This window comes from Gymnoscopelus microlampas, assembly GCF_963454915.1.
Source record: "Gymnoscopelus microlampas genome assembly, chromosome: 18".
NCBI lineage: Eukaryota > Metazoa > Chordata > Actinopteri > Myctophiformes > Myctophidae > Gymnoscopelus > Gymnoscopelus microlampas.
Window position 1 is genome coordinate 19647454 of NC_139955.1, and position 19979 is coordinate 19667432.

At 41.9% G+C, this 19979-nt stretch overlaps 1 protein-coding gene across 1 annotated transcript in view; it reads left to right on the forward strand.

Moving 5' to 3' along the window:
* Window positions 1–6817: 6817 nt before the first annotated feature.
* LOC311065370 (glutamate receptor 1-like) overlaps window positions 6818–19979 on the forward strand; it is a gene marked incomplete at its 3' end in the record, with an annotated part of 64287 nt that continues 51125 nt past the window's right edge. The window contains exons 1-2 of the mRNA XM_084085686.1: window positions 6818–6912; window positions 7706–7840. Coding sequence (XP_083941812.1) covers window positions 6822–6912; window positions 7706–7840 — 226 coding nt within the window. The 5' untranslated portion in view covers window positions 6818–6821. The remainder of the gene's footprint in view (window positions 6913–7705; window positions 7841–19979) is intronic.

Sequence of the window (19979 nt, forward strand, 5' to 3'; positions counted from 1 at the left end):
TCCTACATTTTCTTTATTATTGTATGGTCACATTGTTTGTAGTTCCAGTATTGTCACCATGTTGTCATCTGCATTGTTGTCAGTGTCACCATTCCTCTATTGTCACTATGGTGTCTGCTGTATTGTCATCTTGGTTAGGATAGGGTTCTGTTTGTCTGTGCTCATTTGTGTAAGAGAAATGTCAATAGATTCTACTTGAGCTTAAGCTTGAATTCAAACAAAACATCCATCATACAGTATGTGGGTGCAGAGAATCAGGAGCACACTTGTTCACTCCATTGCTTTTTTGTTTGTTTTTTTCTCATCTCTGCTCTGCTGTGTAACATAACTCATTTGAAAAACCACAAATGTTCCTTTCCCTTGACTTTTAAAGTTTCCATTCACTGTGGTCAATGAAGTGTAAACTAAGAGCTTGGTAATACACTGTGCCTTATTGACCTCATTGACATGGTCCTAAATCTATTTGAGCATCTTACGTTTTGGGGTATTCATTTAGTTTTGCAAGTTATTTTAGATTTTAGACGGAAAGTACTTTTATATTTTAAAACATTACTTTTTATGGCGTCAAGCCATCTGTATCCATGTGTATGTCCCTCAAAAGTAGACTGCTGTGACAAGACATATCACTGTAAATCTCTTTACAGACAGATAGAGACAGAATGAAGAGCAGCACATGTCAAATAAATGGCAAAAACAAAACATTCACAGACAAAAAATATGATCCATCATTTCTCAGTATCGGCAGTAAATAATGCTACATAGTGACACTTTCAACAATACAATGACTTTTGAATTTACCATCAGAGTATTACTGTAAGATAAGATAAAGATCAAACTTTATTATTGTAATCTTAGGGGCGAAGTTTGGTTGTGTAAAACAGCTGCAGCAACAATATAAAAAGGCAGGAAATACAATTTAACGGCATATATAAAACATATCAGAGACTCCAGTAACATGTTTTAGTATTGGTAGGGTGTTGTTGTTGCAAGAAGGAACATGTGATGTGTGTTTCAATATGCTTGGACTTGACCGCTGCACAACCTATGTGGTGTCCCCGTGCCTGAGAGCAGAACTACACACATATCAACCACTAATAATTCTAATAATATCCTCGAGGAGGACTGCCCAGGATGAATTACACACACTCTCTCTTTCTACACCGTACTCATCTATCCTGTATTGATCAGGCGAGTCTGCGTGGTTCTCAGTTAATCGATCAGGGCTCGCACAGAGCTCAGCTCCTCTAACACTCCTGTTTAACATATCATCTGAGAGCCGGGGAAATACTGCTGCCCAGATTGGAGTGACAACACAAAACGGCTTTTCCATGGATCCTAGTTAGTCTTAACAAAGGGTGTGTTTTTAGGATGCTTGGGCTTGGGAATAAAATCTGAAAACAAAGCCGCTTGCTCGTGAATCTAAATGAATCTGATTTTGTAAACGGTTTGCAAACAAGTAACAAGTAACTACAACTCCGATAATATCGGGAGGCCGATAATATCGGACATCCCTACTTCTATAGATATGACATTTCTGCCAAAAATAGCCACAGCTTATAGCCACCACACACATATTTGATATCAAAGAGGCTAATCATAGATAGAGGCCTTCGGGGGATTGTGCATGAAGCTCTTAACGATTCAGTGACGTCCTTATTATAAACCAAGTCAATAGCAGATTATGGTAATGTGATATCTAAGTGAGGAGAAGAGTGACTAATATGTTGTGTGAACATGGTATAGGATGCAGTTATTTTTAGCTGCAGGAAACAAGTACATTGAGCGAATCCAGGGAGCTCTTCCTGTCATCATGTGTGTACAGTGCACAAAGAGGCACAAACCTGCACGTACATTAACAACTGACACTACAAATAGGGATGTTGCATAAAAGGTAACATATCACATGATGCAATAGAAGTGTGCTGATCTGTGTGAGGTTGAAATATAGGGCAACAGTCACATCATTTACATCTATTTCACATACAGTACACTGACATTAATATAGTGCTGATGAATCAACAACAAGGGGTAATGTGCTGTCATTCACTGTCTTGAGTAATGCACTCTGTTCTGAAAGTAACAAAAGTAACTGGTGATAAATGAATGTCAACTAAGTATAAAGAGATCAAATTATTGATATAATATTGTATTTCAGTGTTTGGAAGGGTTGCAGTTTTGGTGCATTAACTTGTGCAGCACTCCAGTTATTTACACTCTAATGGCCCCATTGGTCAGCTTCTTAAAAGGACATCATTAATCAGGAACCCCAAATTACAACATAAATTACAAATTAATGCCTCTACTAGAATGAGCATAGTCCACATTCTCATGAATTCCCTTCAAGCTTAACTGTTGAAACAAAAAAACACAAAAAACAAAAGTTGTGTTAAATAAAATGCAGACCAGCCTTAATTAGAAGGATTTACAGCTGTGGCATACTGTCTGCTAAAATGCAGACCAGCTTTAATGTGAAGTATTTACTATCTGCTACTGTGTGCGTGTGTGCACACAGTAAATAAAAGACAGGGGCATTTGTGACAGTTATAAATACAGGCTTTTAAGCCAATGTCTCCTAAGGCTAGAGGAGTATCTAAGTGCAGCTCTTCACAGGGTTACTTATACTGACAATGAAGCTATTCACAGACTCATCCAAGCGACACATACATGAATCTATGCATTAAGTTCCGAAGAACAGCTTGAACCCAACCACCACTCTTCTCTCTCTCTCTCTCTCTCTCTGCCCATGTCTGAAGGGGGTGCAGCTGAGTAACCTACTACTGTAGGCAGTAGGCAGCGTAGGCTAGCTAGATTATTGTTATTATTATATTATTTACTACTAAGCATAGCCTACTGTATGTTTCATATACGCTAGTTCAAAAGATTCTGGAAACTAAGGGACAAGGTCAATATAATGTTGCATAATAACCGGTAATCTCACCATATGCAATTGTAGAAAACCCTATGCACTGCAAACTCACAACAACAACAAAAATCAAGACTATCATAGATGTATTTTATAGAGTCTGACTTTTACTTTCGTATCTATGATAGTCTTGGCCTGCACCCCTCCCTCAGTGGGTCCTTCACTTTCACCAGTAAAGCCCGTACTTCTCCGTAAATGTACAAAACAATATACATAAGGTGCTTACCCGGTTGCCCCAAATGTTAACCCGCGCCTAGGAGTCTTTGTGCAACGTATTAGTCCGTATTTTTCAATAGATGTATGATTCTCCCGCCTGTGGCCGAGCTGTGTTCCGTCAGCAACTATAACGGAGCAACTACAAGACTTCCGGTGGACGATCTCTTCAGAATAAGAGTACCCTCTAAAAATAAAAATAAAGTAGAAATACGGTTAATTTGCACATTAAAACTACAAATTAAGCATTTAAACGAAGCTATACAACACATATTATGTTTCTGTGTAACAAAACCGTTTTTTTAAAACATTAATAATTTATCTAAATGGATAAATGGTCAGAAAAAGGTCAGAAAAGTGCCGTTCTCAGACAAAAGTGGACACTGGACAGGCGCCGGCGGACACTGCCGACACTTCTGACATACGCACGCATGCGGGGACACCTCCCCTACAACGCCACACTCTCCGCTAAGCGGGAGAGGTGTAAAAAAAACTGTGGCGGACCGTCAGTGAGGTCAGAGGTCAGAAAAGTGCCGTTCTCAGACAAAAGTGGACACTGGACAGGCGCCGGCGGACACTGCCGACACTTCTGACACACGCACGCGTGCGGGGACACCTCCCCTACAACGCCACACTCTCCGCTAAGTGGGAGAGGTGTAAAAAAAAGTGTGGCGGACCGTCCAGTGAGGTCAGAGATCAGAAAAGTGCCGTTCTCAGACAAAAGTGGACACTGGACAGGCGCCGGCAGACACTGCCGACACTTCTGACATACGCACGCGTGCGGGGACACCCCCCCTACAACGCCACACTCTCGGATAAGCCCGAGAGGCGTAAAAAAAATTGCAAAAAAACACATCCACACCATGGTCAATATCTTCCAAATTGTCCTCTATTGTGATGCCAGCATTAAGTGATGCATCATTACATTTCACATAGAAATAAATGTACCCATGTGTTTTTGCCACTTGCAATGCATTTGCTGGTTGGAGGATGTTTATACTTGTACAGGCGGACGCTGCCAACACTTCTGACATCAAACCTACCCATTGGCTTTTTGGAAGAGGACGCAAGTCCCAGGAAGTGCCACAGAATCTCATCAGGAAGTTTTAAAGCATCTTCTGTGTATACAGTCCTGTTGCGTTGACCAGTTATTGATGGATATGTGTTGATACTCCCACTCAACAGACATGGCTATGGACAACTTAGCCTTGCTTCTATTTCAGTTTCCCAGTTTGACATCAGTATAAAATGTCAAGACCATTAATATAGGCACACACCAACATCTCGTTCTGTGTCTCTCTCCGTTCCTGAGATAAGACGTACAGTATGTAACATTGACTGTGACCATGATTGTGCCATTTATCTAGGGCAGCCTGGAGATCATTTCTACCAAGTTCCATGAAAATCTGCCACTCTCTTCTTGAGTTATTTTCTTCTCAACAGACTCTCACACAGGAGTATTATTATTATTTGTGTTATTGTGCTTGTCATAATTAGAAACAATTGCTGGCTGTAGGCTATTAAACGCTGACTCAAGTAACAGTCTTTCTCACTAAGAGTCAAATAAAGTCAAAGGACGGTGATAGGTATTAGGCCTATTATATATAAACTAATGTGAGAACTGCAGTATATTTGACACAAACCCAGTTTGACTCCAGTATACAACACTATCATTTCACGTTGAAATAAGAGTATACGTTTTGTAAGTGACTATAGCAGAACCCCACAATTTTTAACATTCAAAATTATAAAGAATATAAATAATGAATGAAAATAAACTTTTAAGTGCATACTTTTAGTGGCATGTCTATTACATCATGTGTACCTACCAGCTTAATATCAGGCAATGGATGTGGAGCCATTTCAAAATGTGAGACATTTTCAAAGAGAACTCTGGAACTAATCTGAACAAGAATCAAGAGGGATTTATTTGTCACTTACTCAAGTAGCAGTGAAATGTTGAGACCTGTTTCTACAGAGACTGTGCTAACACAACCAAACAAAATACATCAGTAACAAGTAACAATACTGATGTAATGAAGTAGAAATAAAAATATAGATAACACAAATACAATTAAAGTACAGATGGAATGGCAGGTATGATAAACCTTGTGCGTATGTCACAAGTGCCATATATATGTGCCATGTATATCATGATAATTTTCCAAGAGTGACCTGGCCTAGAGGCAGCATTATTACAATAATGGACAAACAGTTCAAAAACAATACATATGTAACAAACACAAATGAATATCCAGTCAAAGTAAATGTATTTTTAAAATACATTTATGTCTATAAAAATAAAATTGGCAATTAGAAGTGTTCTAGTATGCGCCATTTAAAAGACGTACATCATAAATGTATTTTTAAAATACATTTGTGTCTTTTAAAAAACATTACACATTCGTGATCTTATTTTGAAGGCAACCGGAAACCTTATAGTTGCTAGCTCCAAAACCGGATGTCCTATAGTTGCTGACGGAACGGAGCTCTGTGGCCGAACGCCATTTTTCCCGCTCGTTCACTTCCTGTTTATATGACTGTGAATGTGTGATTATTACGGCTTTCACCAGATGCGCCCCCCTCACTACCGTCCATTGAGGAATACAGGGGAATTCCGACAGAATCCGACGCAGACGGGATTAAAACACTTCTTTAATGAAAAATACGGACTAATACAGTGCACAAAGACTCCGACGCGCGAGTTAACATTTGGGGCAACCGGGTATAAGCGGAGAAGTACGGGCTTTACTGGTGAAAGTGCAGGACGCACTGGGGCGTGCTAGCCAAGACTCGTAGATACGAAAGTAAAAGTCAGACTCGATAAAATACATATATGATAGTCTTGAGTCAAGGCTCGTGACCCAAGGCTAGTGTTAGTTCATGAGTGCCCGCAGACAAGAATGAAACCAACCCAGAAGAAGGTGGAGGAGACAGAGGTACAAGTAAAGATTCCCAAACTTTTTAGCTCGAGACCCCAAAAGAGAAATTTGTTGTCTCCCCAAGCTAGTGAAAATAGCAGATTTACAAGCTCACAACATGTTGCCATGCGACTTGTTTTGAGCTTGTAGATCTGCTACTTTCACTACTTCTTAACTTTCTTTCAATTTATGGAAATGATTTGATTTTATCATTTAATTTATGAAATATTTTTGAAAAAAGGTATTTTTTTTCTTCTTTTTTAAATTAAAACTATATGTTTTTGCAATGTAGGAAACTGAAAAAAGGAGACATTTAACTGTGACCCATAAATTGGTCCGCGACCCACATATGGGTCCCGACCCACAGATTGGGAAACTATACTAGTACTAGGGGGTATAAATTGGGCTTTTACACGGCGCGTGTCTCCAGGAGAACTTGTGGGTTGCGCTCTGCTCTTCTGCGTTCTGCTCACCACTCATACAATAGCAGCCAATGACACGCAGCCAGCATCAGCATCAACAGCGTGCCGTGCAGGAGGAGACGGAGACAGAGAAGAGATCGAGGCTATAATATCGTCGATCGCTCTTCTTCTTCTCACCGTCGAAGAGAATTGAGAGCTGAATCCATGTGGATGCAGATATAACCCGGAGGCGAACGGAGACGAGGGGGAACTCGGGGAAGATTTAACTTAAACCACAGCGGACAGACCGTATATATGCTTGGATTTTGGCTCGTTCTCCTCAAGCCCAATGCAAAAGGAAAGATGCAGGAAAGCCTCGCCATCCTCTGCATCATCAGTTTAGTGGGGATGTGCTTGGGTTCGAGCTCAAGTTTTCCAAGTAACATCAATATAGGTAAGAATGGTGCACGAATAATTTGCACTCATTGTTGCCCTAAACAGAGCTCTACTCGTCTACATTGCAATTGCCTCGTTTTATTTCTGTGATGCACTAAGTAGTCTATCATGTCTATCAAGAGTCTAAATGTTTTTCGATTAATTGAATACACAGGAGGGACCCCAATGGAAACAAGCCATAGTGCTTTCTTGCATTTAATCCCTTTATTATCCTTTTGTATAGAACTGTACTTTCTGTGCTTTTTTTTTGCAAACTGTTAATAAAGTATTCAATCAATCAATCAATCAATCAATCAATCAATCAATCAATCAATGTAAACCTGATTATCCTCAGTTTCAATTGGGGTCAAACAGCCTATTATAAAACGGGTTTTTGTCCTTGATTGTGATTGGTTGGGTCACATTCAATGCTCTGATAAACACACCTGTGACTTCATGCGCTGCATTAGCTTACTGGGCCAAACAGATGTTTAAAAAATGTCTGATTTGTGATTTCAAACCCCTTGTTTGTGTGTAGGCAGTGTACTAGGGCTACTTTGTAGAGAAAAAATGTTATTAAAAACGAATTTATTAAAAACATATCTATATAATAGTGATATATCTATGAATTTCATGTTGCCATATTTGGTAATGATTTTACCTACAGAGATCATAAACGACTAAGGGAGTTTTAGGCCCTCTGCTCAGTATTGTGCCTATTAACAACCTTAGCTGTTCTAAAATAACTGTAAACCATGACCTCTTGGAGCACATTTCTTTAATAACATGGTTCCTTGTACTCCACTCCACAGGAGGATTATTCCCAACTGACTCGCAGGAATATGAGATATTTCGGTTTGCGCTCTCCCATCACCAGGACATCCCCAAACTGGTGCCGCAGGTGGATATGGTCAAGATGGGGAACAGCTTCTCCATGACATATGCCTGTGAGTACAGTATGACTTTACTGTCAAATGCATTTTACACAGCTGGCATTTTTCTCTTCTGTGAAATTGTGTTTCCTCAATCTGTTGCTTCACTCTCCAAAAGAGAGTTTTTCACTGAAACGACACAGACCAACAGTATTTCTGATAGTATTCTGGAAAATAAATAGCAAATGTAATATAGGTCATATCATCTCATTAATATGTGTTGTGTCTTCAGTGAGGAGAACCTTGGCTATATGCTTTGGTGCTCAGAGCTGATTTGATAAAGCTGTATTGCGACTATAGAAACCATTAGCTATATTTCAAACATTTCATATGAAATGGACCCCAAGGTAACAGGGGGCTCTGGTCTGTTCAAAAACAGATTATATGCATCAACTTTATGTCCTATTGTTGCAAACCTTGTCAGATTTAGTTTTAAAGATTGTCTGATCTAAGCAGATCTGCCGTTGCCTACTGGAATATGGCCAGAATGTTTCACTAACCGTCTTAGCTGATTTTAGTTGATATGTGAATTTTAAAACGATTCCCTACCCGGAACAGGCAATGTCATGTGCTTTGAACAAAGAAGGAAAAACATATTTCAGAGCAAGAATTAGGCACGGATTGGTATCCAATCATTCATAGCATATAGTAGGCTACTTTACTAGTGGTAAAGTGTCTGCCCATGCACCACCGCGGAGGTAGTGGGTTCGAATCCACCGTGGTGCATCCGGCTTTGTCAAGCATCTACACACGAACACAATTGGCCCGTGTTCAAGGGTGGGGAATCCGTGCGGGGGAGGGTGATAGGCGTCACTGTTTGTCAGCAGGGAGTGTTGGGCGGGTGGAGTAGGACGAAGACATGTGTTCCTCTGAGTGCAGGTCTCCGCCAGGCCGGGTTGCCTACCCAGGGCTTTGGAAGGCAGTTATAGAAATTGGTATGGTATATGAGAAATCGCATAAATCTTGATCACATGACTTCAGAGATCATGTGTGAGTTATAGACAAAAGTTGTAGGAGTTGTAGCCAAAAGTTTGTTTTGAAGAAAAGGCAAAATGGCGGAAAGTCTAGTCTGCCACAAATGGCTAGGGCCTAAATGGGGAGTTGTGCCATGATCCAAAGAATCCTGGAGAAAAAAGGATTTTGATTGTACGACCTACGGTTCAAGAGTTAGAGGCCAAAACATCAAGGGGGCTGTTATAGCAATTCCATGAAGCCAATTAGAAACATTTGGAGGTTATTTTTTGGCCTATGGGGAAGTTTCACGCCAATCGGTACAACAGTGCCGGAGATTAGCTGCACACACACACACACAAACAGACGGACGGACGGACGGATGGACGGACAACAGCAAAAACTCTGGCCGTCTGGATTGTTTTATTCCGTTTCCACCTGCTGGTCACTTTGCCATGGAGAGAGAGAAAGATGCTGCTATTAAAAAGGATATTCTAATTCAGATGTAGTGCTGATATGATAATATGGTTGCAGCAAAATTCAATCCTCCTGGAATTGGAAATAAAGTGGATATTCAGTAGCACAGAAGCAGATTATTTACGTGGATTAGATAATCAATGTTTAGTTCCGCTAACGGGCTGCAGCTGAACATTGTTTGTTAACGAGATATTGCCTAACACTCTAGCCTGTATAAGAGCTGCAGATATCCCATGCTGGATAATCTGATTTAAAGGAGCATCTACTCCCCCCGCCAGCATGAGTCCGTATTAAGAACCCTAAAGAATACCTCATCCATTTTCACACCATGTTTCATGATTTTACAGCCAGCACCTTTTCTCTCCCCAGCTTTATGTTGAAGCAAGTAGTATTTAGCAACGGTTGCTTTTACACAGACTGGCAAATTACTGTATCACTTAACCTATTGTGTGATCTTTCCCTTCCTTTTCTTATTTTTTTAATATATTGTTTTAATGTTTATTTTATTTTAAGGTGAAATATCCCTTTAAGTCGATAAAGCCACCTCCTTTTATCTCTCTACAGGTATAAAATGTTTTCAGTTCATCCTGTCCACAGCTAGCTGTGATGGGGGGAGGGGTGTTCTGTATCAATTTAAACAAGGATCTGACATCAGTTCCGCCCCACCCACTCTCCTCCTCCACCCACTGAGGGGACGGGTGTCTTACCAAATGTAAACATTGCCACGTTGGTCTCATTAATGTGACAGTACTCTTTTCAGTGTGAATATGATGTATATGAGGGTCAGGCTGCAGGATGGACGTCCAGTAATTCCAGGGATGGAGCTAGTGGGATCACACAGTCTGTAGCAGCAGGGAAGATGGACAGAGAGGATTTATTACTGACTGAGACATACCATGCTGACAGCTCCGAGACGGCTACACATGCAGGATGTCTAGGCGCAATATGGCTGTGTAGAAAAGCTATCTCCACAGTGATGGAAACCATAGAATCATTAAGAATCCTTTTTCCAGAATGGTACCATAGTGGCAGCAGCCATCTCCGCTGAAGCCTGTTCAATCTGAACTTGCTTTTATTATCTCAGCCAGCCAGGCCAACGTTCCGGAGATGCTTTCACCGCTCTCTGTGTGTCTCTGTGTGTATTGTATGATGCATGACACATACTGTATGTGACACACCATAATTCAATCATTACTTTGAGCAAATATGTATAGTTTATATTGCCTATAATGGTCTAATGGTGCTTATCATAGTTGTGCTTCCTCGCGGATTACCCTATGCACAATTTTATTAGTCTATTTTATTACACCTTTATTTAACCAGATAGATGTGTTAAGATGTAGAATATCCTTTAAGAGAGGGACTTGGCCAAGAGGGCAGTACAATAAAACAAACATAGAAACAAATTAAAAGCAAACATAAATTAAAGTGCAGGATTTGCCTGGCACAAATACTGAAACTAAAACAATGACAGTTTCCAAAACTTTCACTCTCTTAAGTCCTTTAAGATTGTGACAAAGGGATCATCAAGTTGTCAGTTCTGATAGCTTCAAGTCTTTCTGGAAGGTAATTCCATGCAAAGGAGACAGTGTATTTAAAAGCTTTGCCATTTCACTACAAGCATGTAGAACAGTCAAGGTTAAAAAAATCACACCCTGTGTGAAGGAAGCGGTGCCTTTGGGGCGGGCCTTAACTAATTTCAGTTTGTCCCTATTGGTGGTCTGAGTCCACTTACCAAATTTGTACTTGGTAGCATGCTGCAAACTGGAATGATGGCTGTTTAAAGCCCAGCCAATGGGCAGACAGAGGGGGCGGGGCTTAATTAATGACAGTTAGTCCCTATTGCTGGCTTTAGGCCATGTACAAAATTTGTACTCCATAGCTTGCTGCGAACTTGAGTTATGGCTGTTTGAAGGCCAGCCAATGGGAAGACAGAGGGGGCGGGGCTTCAGCAATTCATGCTGGTCCCTATTGGTGGTCTAAGTCCACATACCAAATGTGGACTTGGTGGCATGCTGCAAACTGGAGTTATAGCTGTTTTCAATCCCATGCTCATACGGGCGCTGGGGGTCCCTGATAACTTCATCAATTCATGCTCGTGCCTATTGGTGGTCTAAGTCCACATACCAGTTATCAGGGGGTCCCTGATAACTTCATCAATTCATGCTCGTGCCTATTGGTGGTCTAAGTCCACATACCAAATGTGGACTTGGTGGCATGCTGCAAACTGGAGTTATAGCTGTTTAAAATCCCGTGCTCATCCCGTGCTCATACGGGCGCTGGGGGTCCCTGGACCCCTCTTTGATAACGTCATCAATTCATGCTCGTCCCTATTGGTGGTCTAAGTCCACATACCAAATTTGGACTTGGTGGCATGCTGCGAACTGGAGTTATAGCTGTTTAAAGCCGTGCTCAAACGGACAAACGGACAAACGGACAGACAGACATACGGACGGACACGGTCAAATGTAGAGCGGCTGGCACCGCTAAAAACATAATGCGAGCGGAGGTTGTAGTGTCCATGGCTTCTGGTATGTACAAAGGTATAAAGGGACCAAACCAAGTAGAGTGGCATATATATATATTTATAAAGCTCAACCAGTGGGTATGCCTACATATACAATGCTTTTTCATACAGAGTGCAATGATGTGTAAAATATGACTACAATCTTAATGCACTTTGATACACAGAATCCAATGACTGCAGACATTGAGCTGAAGCATTCATGTAAAATAGGTCACCATAAGCACGTTTGCATAGCGGTGACCATGCCTGTAGGTGACTTGTGTGTAATAGCTTTCTACAAGCCAAACTATTTCTTCTTAGTAGGCCTGCAGGCCTGTATGTTATCTTGACAATGTTGGATATATTCCAAATTGAGGTATTGTGTATTTATTTAGTTCATAATGTATATTTCTGTATGACTTGTATAGTATTCCTTGTAGCCCTCTTGGGCACAACATGGTTAACAAGCTGATTGATGGCAGACTGTGTCTCCCATCAGCCTCGTTCCTTATTGGCTGCCTACCACCAATTGGCTGGTTGCCTACTTTATTTAAAGGCAACAGGGAAAACATGGCAATGGTCTGCGGACCGATCCAAAATTCTCACCCTTTTTCCACTGTGTAAATAATGTATTTTTGCGTCCAAAGAGGCTCAACACTGTTTTGTCAGTGTGCAGGTCTTTTTTATACTGGACCACTATGCTGGCCCCCTGCACCAGGGTCACCCTGTGGTAAGTCTTGATTCAAGAGTGCAAACTTTTCTAGATTATTGGCTTTCCCCATAAACTACCATTGATCTGTGTAGACATGAAATTACACTGGGCCAATATGCTCTACTAAACCTTGACCTCTGACCTCAGCTGTTCATTGACACCATTATCGCCCTATCTACGTTGTCCTTTGTGTTTCCGTTATTAACCGATTAAAACCGGGAACGCATCTGTGTAACCACTTTAACCATTTTGTACTTTGGTTATTCAAAAATCATGAAAATGTGTATATATATTTTTTTAAAGCGAACATCTTTATCTCAAATCTTTGCTTCTGGGGGGTCCCTGGAACAACATATTTTGAGTTGGGTTCACGTTAAAATATATATATATATATTCAAAGATTTGCAAAAAAAATCCTGATTAAAAAAGAAAAATAGCAGATCTACAAGATCTACAGCTTGTATATCTGCTATTTTTGAATAGCCCAAAGTAGTAGTAGATAATGGTTAAAGTGGTTAAAATCTATAAAGACAGATACTTTCCTGGTCTTAGTGGGTTAACTCACCACTCTCACTCAACAACATGGCGTCTCATGTAGTTTGACATGCCTCATGGTGACACGCATGTTAGAGGAGGCTATGAATATCCTGGTTGGCGGTCAACGTGGCCATTTTCTCAAATAGTTGCGAGAAAGAAAACAAATGACACACATTCCTGCTTGTTATCGTTTGTTCTAAAATAGCATTGCTATCTGTGATGCTTGCTGTGGTGGGTTGGCCTGTGCAGGCATGAAAAGAGGCTCAAAGGGCTGCTCATTATGAGTTGACTAAGAAGTGTGTGTGTGTGTGTGTGTGTGTGTGTGTGTGTGTGTGTGTGTGTGTGTGTGTGTGTGTGTGTGTGGGAAAGGGATATTGTGAGGACAATTTACCTGGTCCTCACAAGAGAAATATTTTATTCAAGATTCTTTTTGGGGGCTTTTTATGCCTTTATTATAGATAGGATAGTAGGCTGACAGGAAATAGGGAGAGAGAGATGGGGGGGAGTGACACACAGCAAAGGCCATCGGGATCGGGACTCGAACCCGCAACACGATGTTAGGCTACATTGGTGCCCAGACCGCTACACCAGCAGTCCTGGCCAGAAATAGTTGTTTTATGGTTGTTTCTTTTCTGATGTACGCTTTCAATTAGGAAAAGATTCAGGTTGGGGTTACGGTTAGGATTGAGCATTTAGAGGTCGTTGTGGTGCAACGTGAGTGATGTGAGCTTGTACATCGGCTATTTTCGGCTTCAGGGTCAGGGTTAAATATAGCACAAATTCGTTCTTGTAAAATTGCCATCATAAAATGTTTACGTCCTCACAAGTATAGTAATGCAAACGTGTGTGTGTGTGGGACCAGTGGGGATATGCCCGTGGCTCCCAGGGGTCTGTGAGTGCAAAAGCCAAGGGGTGAATGGGCCCTTGATGAATGAGGTAGCTGATACCCATCAGCTGGCTCCTATGACCATTCACTTCCTACACAACAAGTATGCGCACACACACACACGCGCACACATGCACACATAGAAGAAGAAAAAAACATCTCTCATACAAATACAAACACAACCATGCAACCACACAATTGGTCACCCACCAAAGAGAGAGAGAAGAGAGAGAGAGTAGGGTTGTTGGAAAAAAATCAATTAATGTAAGAATCGCTATTCTTATTATCAACGATTCAAAATGTATTCACAATTTCCGATTTTGAATCGCATCGCGTCACCAAGAATCGGAATCGAATCGTGAGATAGCAGAAGATTCACAGCCCTAAGAGAGAGAGAGAGATGAGAAGGGGGTTGTATAGTGTAAAAATGGGTAGATCACTGAATGTGTTGATTCATCAGCCATTTATTACTGACAGTAAAAGCAGTGTACTGTATGTGATGTCACAGAGATGGTAATGATGTGACTGCTCTATGTTTCAGTGATCGGCGCACTTCTGTTCTTTGTGTGTGTATCACGTGATATGTGACCTTTCATGTAACATTTGTGTGCATGCGTGTGTAGTGGCTGTTAATGCATTTAAACCGGGAACGCAGCTGTGTCATTTTAAGATTTCTTTGGCTATTCAAAAATAGCAGATCTACAAGCTCATAGCGCGGCACCGAGTGCCGCGCTATGAGCTTGTAGATCTGCTACTTTTGAAAAATCGTGAGCATTTGTGCAAATCTTTGAATACATATATTTGTAACTCAAATCTTTGCATCTGGGGATCTCTGGAACAGCATATTTTGAGATATTTTATATTTTTTATATTTTTTATATTTTTATATTTTTATATTTTTATATTTTTATATTTTTTATGTTAAAAAAAAAAGAATTTAGAAAACATTTTTAGAATCGGCCTCAGGTCTTAATGGGTTAATGTGCAGGTGTGCGTACCTCTGTGTGCACTGTACACACATGATGAGAGGAAGAGCTTCCTGGATTTGCTCAGTTAGTTTCATGCATCTAAAAATAACTGCATCGGATACCATACCATGTTCATGCAACATATTAGTCACTCTTCTCCTCACTTGCATATCACATTACCATAATCTGCTGTTGACTTGGGTTTATAATAATGACATTGCTGAATCGCTAGATTCTCTCTTTGATATTCTTTGATTCTCTCTTTGATATAAAACATGTGTGGTGGCTAAGCTTTGGTTATTTCTGGCAGAAGACCCATATCCACAGAATACTAATGATGAAATTGTCCATAAAACAACAAACAAGAAGACTGCAGCAAAATGAAACAATGTAGTGACTAAGTTATAACTGTATTTTAGCAATCAGGTTTGCATTTGGTGTTATGCCCAAGCCAAGCATCCTATTAACAAACTGTTTATTAAGACTAATTAGGATTCATGGAAAAAACAATTTGTGTTGTCACTCCAATCTGGGCAGTAGTTTTCCCCCAACTCTCAGAGGATCTGATCTCTGAGCGAGCCCTGATCGATGAACTGAGAACCACACAGAGGCCAGTCAGTCTGATCAATACAGGATAGATGAGGACGGTGTAGAAAGTGAGAGTGTGTGTAATTCTGGGCAGTCCTCGAGGACGGATGTATTATTAGCAGTTGATGGGATGTGCGTAGTTCCTCTCAGGCATGGGGATGCCACATACAGTAGGTTATGCAGCGGTCAAATACAGGTACATTGAAACACACACATCTCATGTTCCTTTTTGCAGCAATAAACCACACTGTACCAAGTCTATAACATGTCTCTGAGATTTTTACATATTTAAATTAATTACATTTCCTGCTTTTCTATATTGTTGCGGTATTTGTTTTTGTACAACCAAATTTCCCCTTCTGGGATTACAGTAATAAAGTTTTATTTTTCTTGCAGGGGATGGATTAGATCTAAAAACAATATTGATGATCACTCAATATTAGGTTTAGTTTTTCCATGAAATATAATGTTCAAGTCTTTGTACAAAAAAGTGTTTCTAATATGTTTAGACAATTAACAAAAGCGAGAAATATATTTAGATCTATATTTATGGGGGAAAACATGGAATGCTGTTTTCATTTTGTTTAGAAATCATATTCTGTGAAGATCGTTAAGTTCATTATTTCTATCTTGTTTCATTGTACTGCGTAGTTGTTGTTTTGCTTAGTTTTTTCTTTTAATTAGTTTTAACCTTGTTCTCCTGAAGCAAGTAAGCAACTGAAACGGGAAGTACCCTCGTCATGCTTATGAAACATTGGGAAAAATGGATCTAGATGTCTTCTCAAAGCAGTCAAATCCTTCAATAGCCATAGTGGAGATGGACAGGAAACTAGAGATGGGGAGAGACATGCAGTAAAGTTTGTCGAGATCGGGACTCGAACCCGCAATGCACTGTCAGGCTACATTAGAGCCTAGGTGCCCGGACCGCTGGCCTAGCCACTGCAATATTTCCTTATCCTTAGCCATGAGTCGTCACTCGAGCAGAGCTATGGGTGAGAGTAGATGGGGTGGGTGGTGGCTTCGGGCATGATTGGCACATTCCTGGTGTTGCTGAAGAATGTGACTGTTATAAATGTGGGCCAGATTGGCCCACATTTTGCCACCTTTGCCAAGTGAAAAAGAGGGTGGTATTCCATGCTATTCATGGCTATGATGAGGATTTACTTGCATGGGGAATCTGGATAGAGAAACATTTCTTTCCACCAACCCCCTCCAGCAGGAAAGAACACCCCAAAAACATAGTCTCATGTGGGATGTGAGAGTGAGGAGGCAGGGGGGGTTGGGGATTGGAGGTTAAGCTGTCATTTCAGACCTGGTGGCTTGTGTCAATCAGACTCATGGGAGTTGTGTTTTATTGTGTAGCTGCCGTGTCAGCTGTCTGTTCACAGCTTTGCTGACCGGGTTTGTCCTCAGGGTTCATGGGACATCAAAATAGTCAGCTGAACAGTTTGTCACTTTTCCCTTTGGACATTTGGGTACAGGACAGATATTTGTCAAGAAGAAAACAATTATAGCAGAGAAAACTGGACTGGACGGCAGCCTGGCAGGTACTGTACAGTAGGCTATTGGTTTGATGAATGTGGAGGCATCATGGATTTTCTCAAAAAGAGTCCTGGGGAAGGAGAACTGCCCACAGCAGTCAATGCAAATCAGTTAAATCTGGTCCCAGATCAGGACTTTGATCGAGAACACAATTTCATGGCTGCAGGACAATGTTTTGTTAGTGTACATGTGAGGTGTGTGTGTGTGTGTGTGTGTGTGTGTGTGTGTGTGTGTGTGTGTGTGTGTGTGTGTGTGTGTGTGTGTGTGTGTGTGTGTGTGTGTGTGTGTGTGTGTGTGTGTGTGTGTGTGTGTGTGTGTGTGTGTGTGTGTGTGTGTGTGTGTGTGCGTGCGTGCGTGCGTGCGTGCGTGCGTGCGTGCGTGCGTGCAGATTGGAAAAGGGGGGCATGTTTGGAAGAGGAAAACATTGTGGTTAAATCTCTTCACCCTCAGTGTTCATTTAGATCTGAGTGTACAAATGGACTCAAATGGTCCATTTGCGTAAATGACTGCGTACTGCGTAGCATTCACACAAATAGCTCTGTTGAGCTATTTAGCTCTGTTGAGCTACGCCAAGGCCAAAACCAGTATTCTGTGGCGGTAATGAGCCAATGATTTTCATACAAACATCTACTCTGTTCTCTTTGTTAGCCTCATTGTCTTTCAGCTGCTGTTCTGAGTCCTGCTTTGAATTCACAGACTTACTGCACATTTAAAAGAATTCTTCATTCTCAGGAGGCTCTGGCAGCTGGGTCCAACTTAAGATGTGTGGGTTTGACAGTTATGACTTCTGTTAGAATATGACTTGCCTGGTGGGGACGAGGGACAAGCTTGGTGCGGTGGAGGAGGAGAGAGGGACAGTCCCTGGGTTGTTTCAGCTGTCATGTTTTTTGTTGCGGAAACAGATGTTTGATCCCCACTTTGTCATGAATCTCAGCAGCTATACTGTGTGCTGTAATGAGGAACAAAGCTTGTTAAACTGCGTTGTGTTGTGTAACTCAGCCCTTGTCATCCACACGTGTGCGTGTGGGCGTTGTGCGATGCTAAATGACTGTTCTGGTGTAACAGCAGAGCTGGTATCTCTAGCAGAATGAGGAAGAGAGACCTACTACCTGTGTACTGTCCTGTCAGCTCTCGTTGCAATTGCTGGCTATCCTGGCTTTGTAGTTTATGGAATGGTATCTATCAGTTCCTAATGAACCCACGTCCGCTTTTCCAGGCTCTCCTCTTCCTCCTGCTCCACCTCCTCTGTCAGAGTAGTGAGTGATGGAGGGATCGGGTCTTCCTTCTCCACCTGCTAGCGCTGATGCGCAGATGGAGGGATATTTGCAGAGAGGAATGATCGTAAAGAGGCTAATTGGAACTCCTCTACCCCCTGCCTGGACCGTTTTGGTCTGGGCCAGGCTCTGAACTGCTGCCCAGGTAAAGTGTTTATTTAGCAGGCTGTGGCCTGTGGGGGCTACCATAGGAACCAGATTGGAGGTGGGGAGAGAAACAGCCTGGGGCGAGAGACGAGTGGGAAGGAGACAGACAGACAGCCAGACAGACAGACAGCCAGCCAGACAGACAGACAGACAGACAGACAGACAGACAGACAGACAGACAGACAGACAGACAGACAGACAGACAGACAGACAGACAGACAGAGATGTTAGGTAAAGGGAGTGCTCTCACACTATTGGAGAGTCTGCCTCATGACATTATTATTTTTGTGCTCTGGTGTGGCTCTCTGCTTTTCTCCTCCCTCTCACCCCTTAATTTTAAAATAAGGTAAATGACTCAGCTAATGAGGACACAATGCCATTGTTATATTACTGAGAGGAAAAGGAATGGAATAGTTGACCATGTGGTACTGTAGATGTCCATCTAACCACTATTTGGCTTTTGTGGCTTCTTCTCTTCCTTCATTATTTTTTTTCCTGAAACTTTTCTGCATTCCTTTTTTCACTTTGTGTTAACCTCAACTGCTACTTTTTCCTGTGGTATTTGAATCCCCCCCCATCTCTCTCTCTCTCTCTCTCTCTCTCTCTCTCTCTCTCTCAGAAATAAACACTGCTCTGTTGCTCTTCACACAGGCACTAAATATCTCATGAGTTTCACAAGCTAAAGCTGTGTACACCAGGGAACGGCAAGCCTACATCCCTGGAGTGCATTTCCCCAAGGCGCGTATAGGCACGGGGGAGAGAGGCTGACAGACAGACAGGCAGGCAGGCAGGCAGAGAGGCATGAGAGACAGAGAGACAGGAAGGCAGAGAGACAGAAAGGCAAATGGAGAAAAATGTTCGTCTTTCTCCCATACTGAGAATAACACTCCTCCGCATTGCACATTTCTCAGTTGTTGTGGAGGCCACTCTGACATACTATTTGGACATTTTGTTTAAGTGTAATGCTTGTTCCGATTCGAGGGTAACTCCCACAGTAAACTGTACACTCACACCCTCCTCCCTCTCAGTGGTGTCTGGAGGTCCGTAGTGGTGCTGCTCTCAACCACCCAGGGCCCTCAGTAGCAGACGGAGATTGATTGCAGTGTGCGAGTCATGCATTGTTGGAGGGCTCGCTGAGCAGACCCCCCCCCCCCTCCCCCACCATCACCACCACCACTACCTGAGGGATTGTTCAAAAGCAAAATTCAAGCACGCGTTACAGACCCGTCAAAACAAGTAGGACATACGAGCCGAGTTCGCTGAGAGGAGACTGGCTGGACGACTGGATTTGTTCTGTGCATTGAATGCCGTGTGTGCGCTAGTGTGTGCGTGCGTGTGTACATGCGTGCGTGCATGCGTGCGTGCGTGAGGAATGGATGCATGTCTACTGCATTGACCTCTGCTGTCATTTACATAGCTGATTAGCTATACAACCCGTTCTCACTCCCAAGGCGTCACATTTCGCAGCTCTGTCCGTAGCCCTGAAACGTATAGTTTTGACATGACGGGACGCCCTGAAAGTTACGTTTTGACATGTCGGGACCCCATGGCGACGTCGCATGTTGA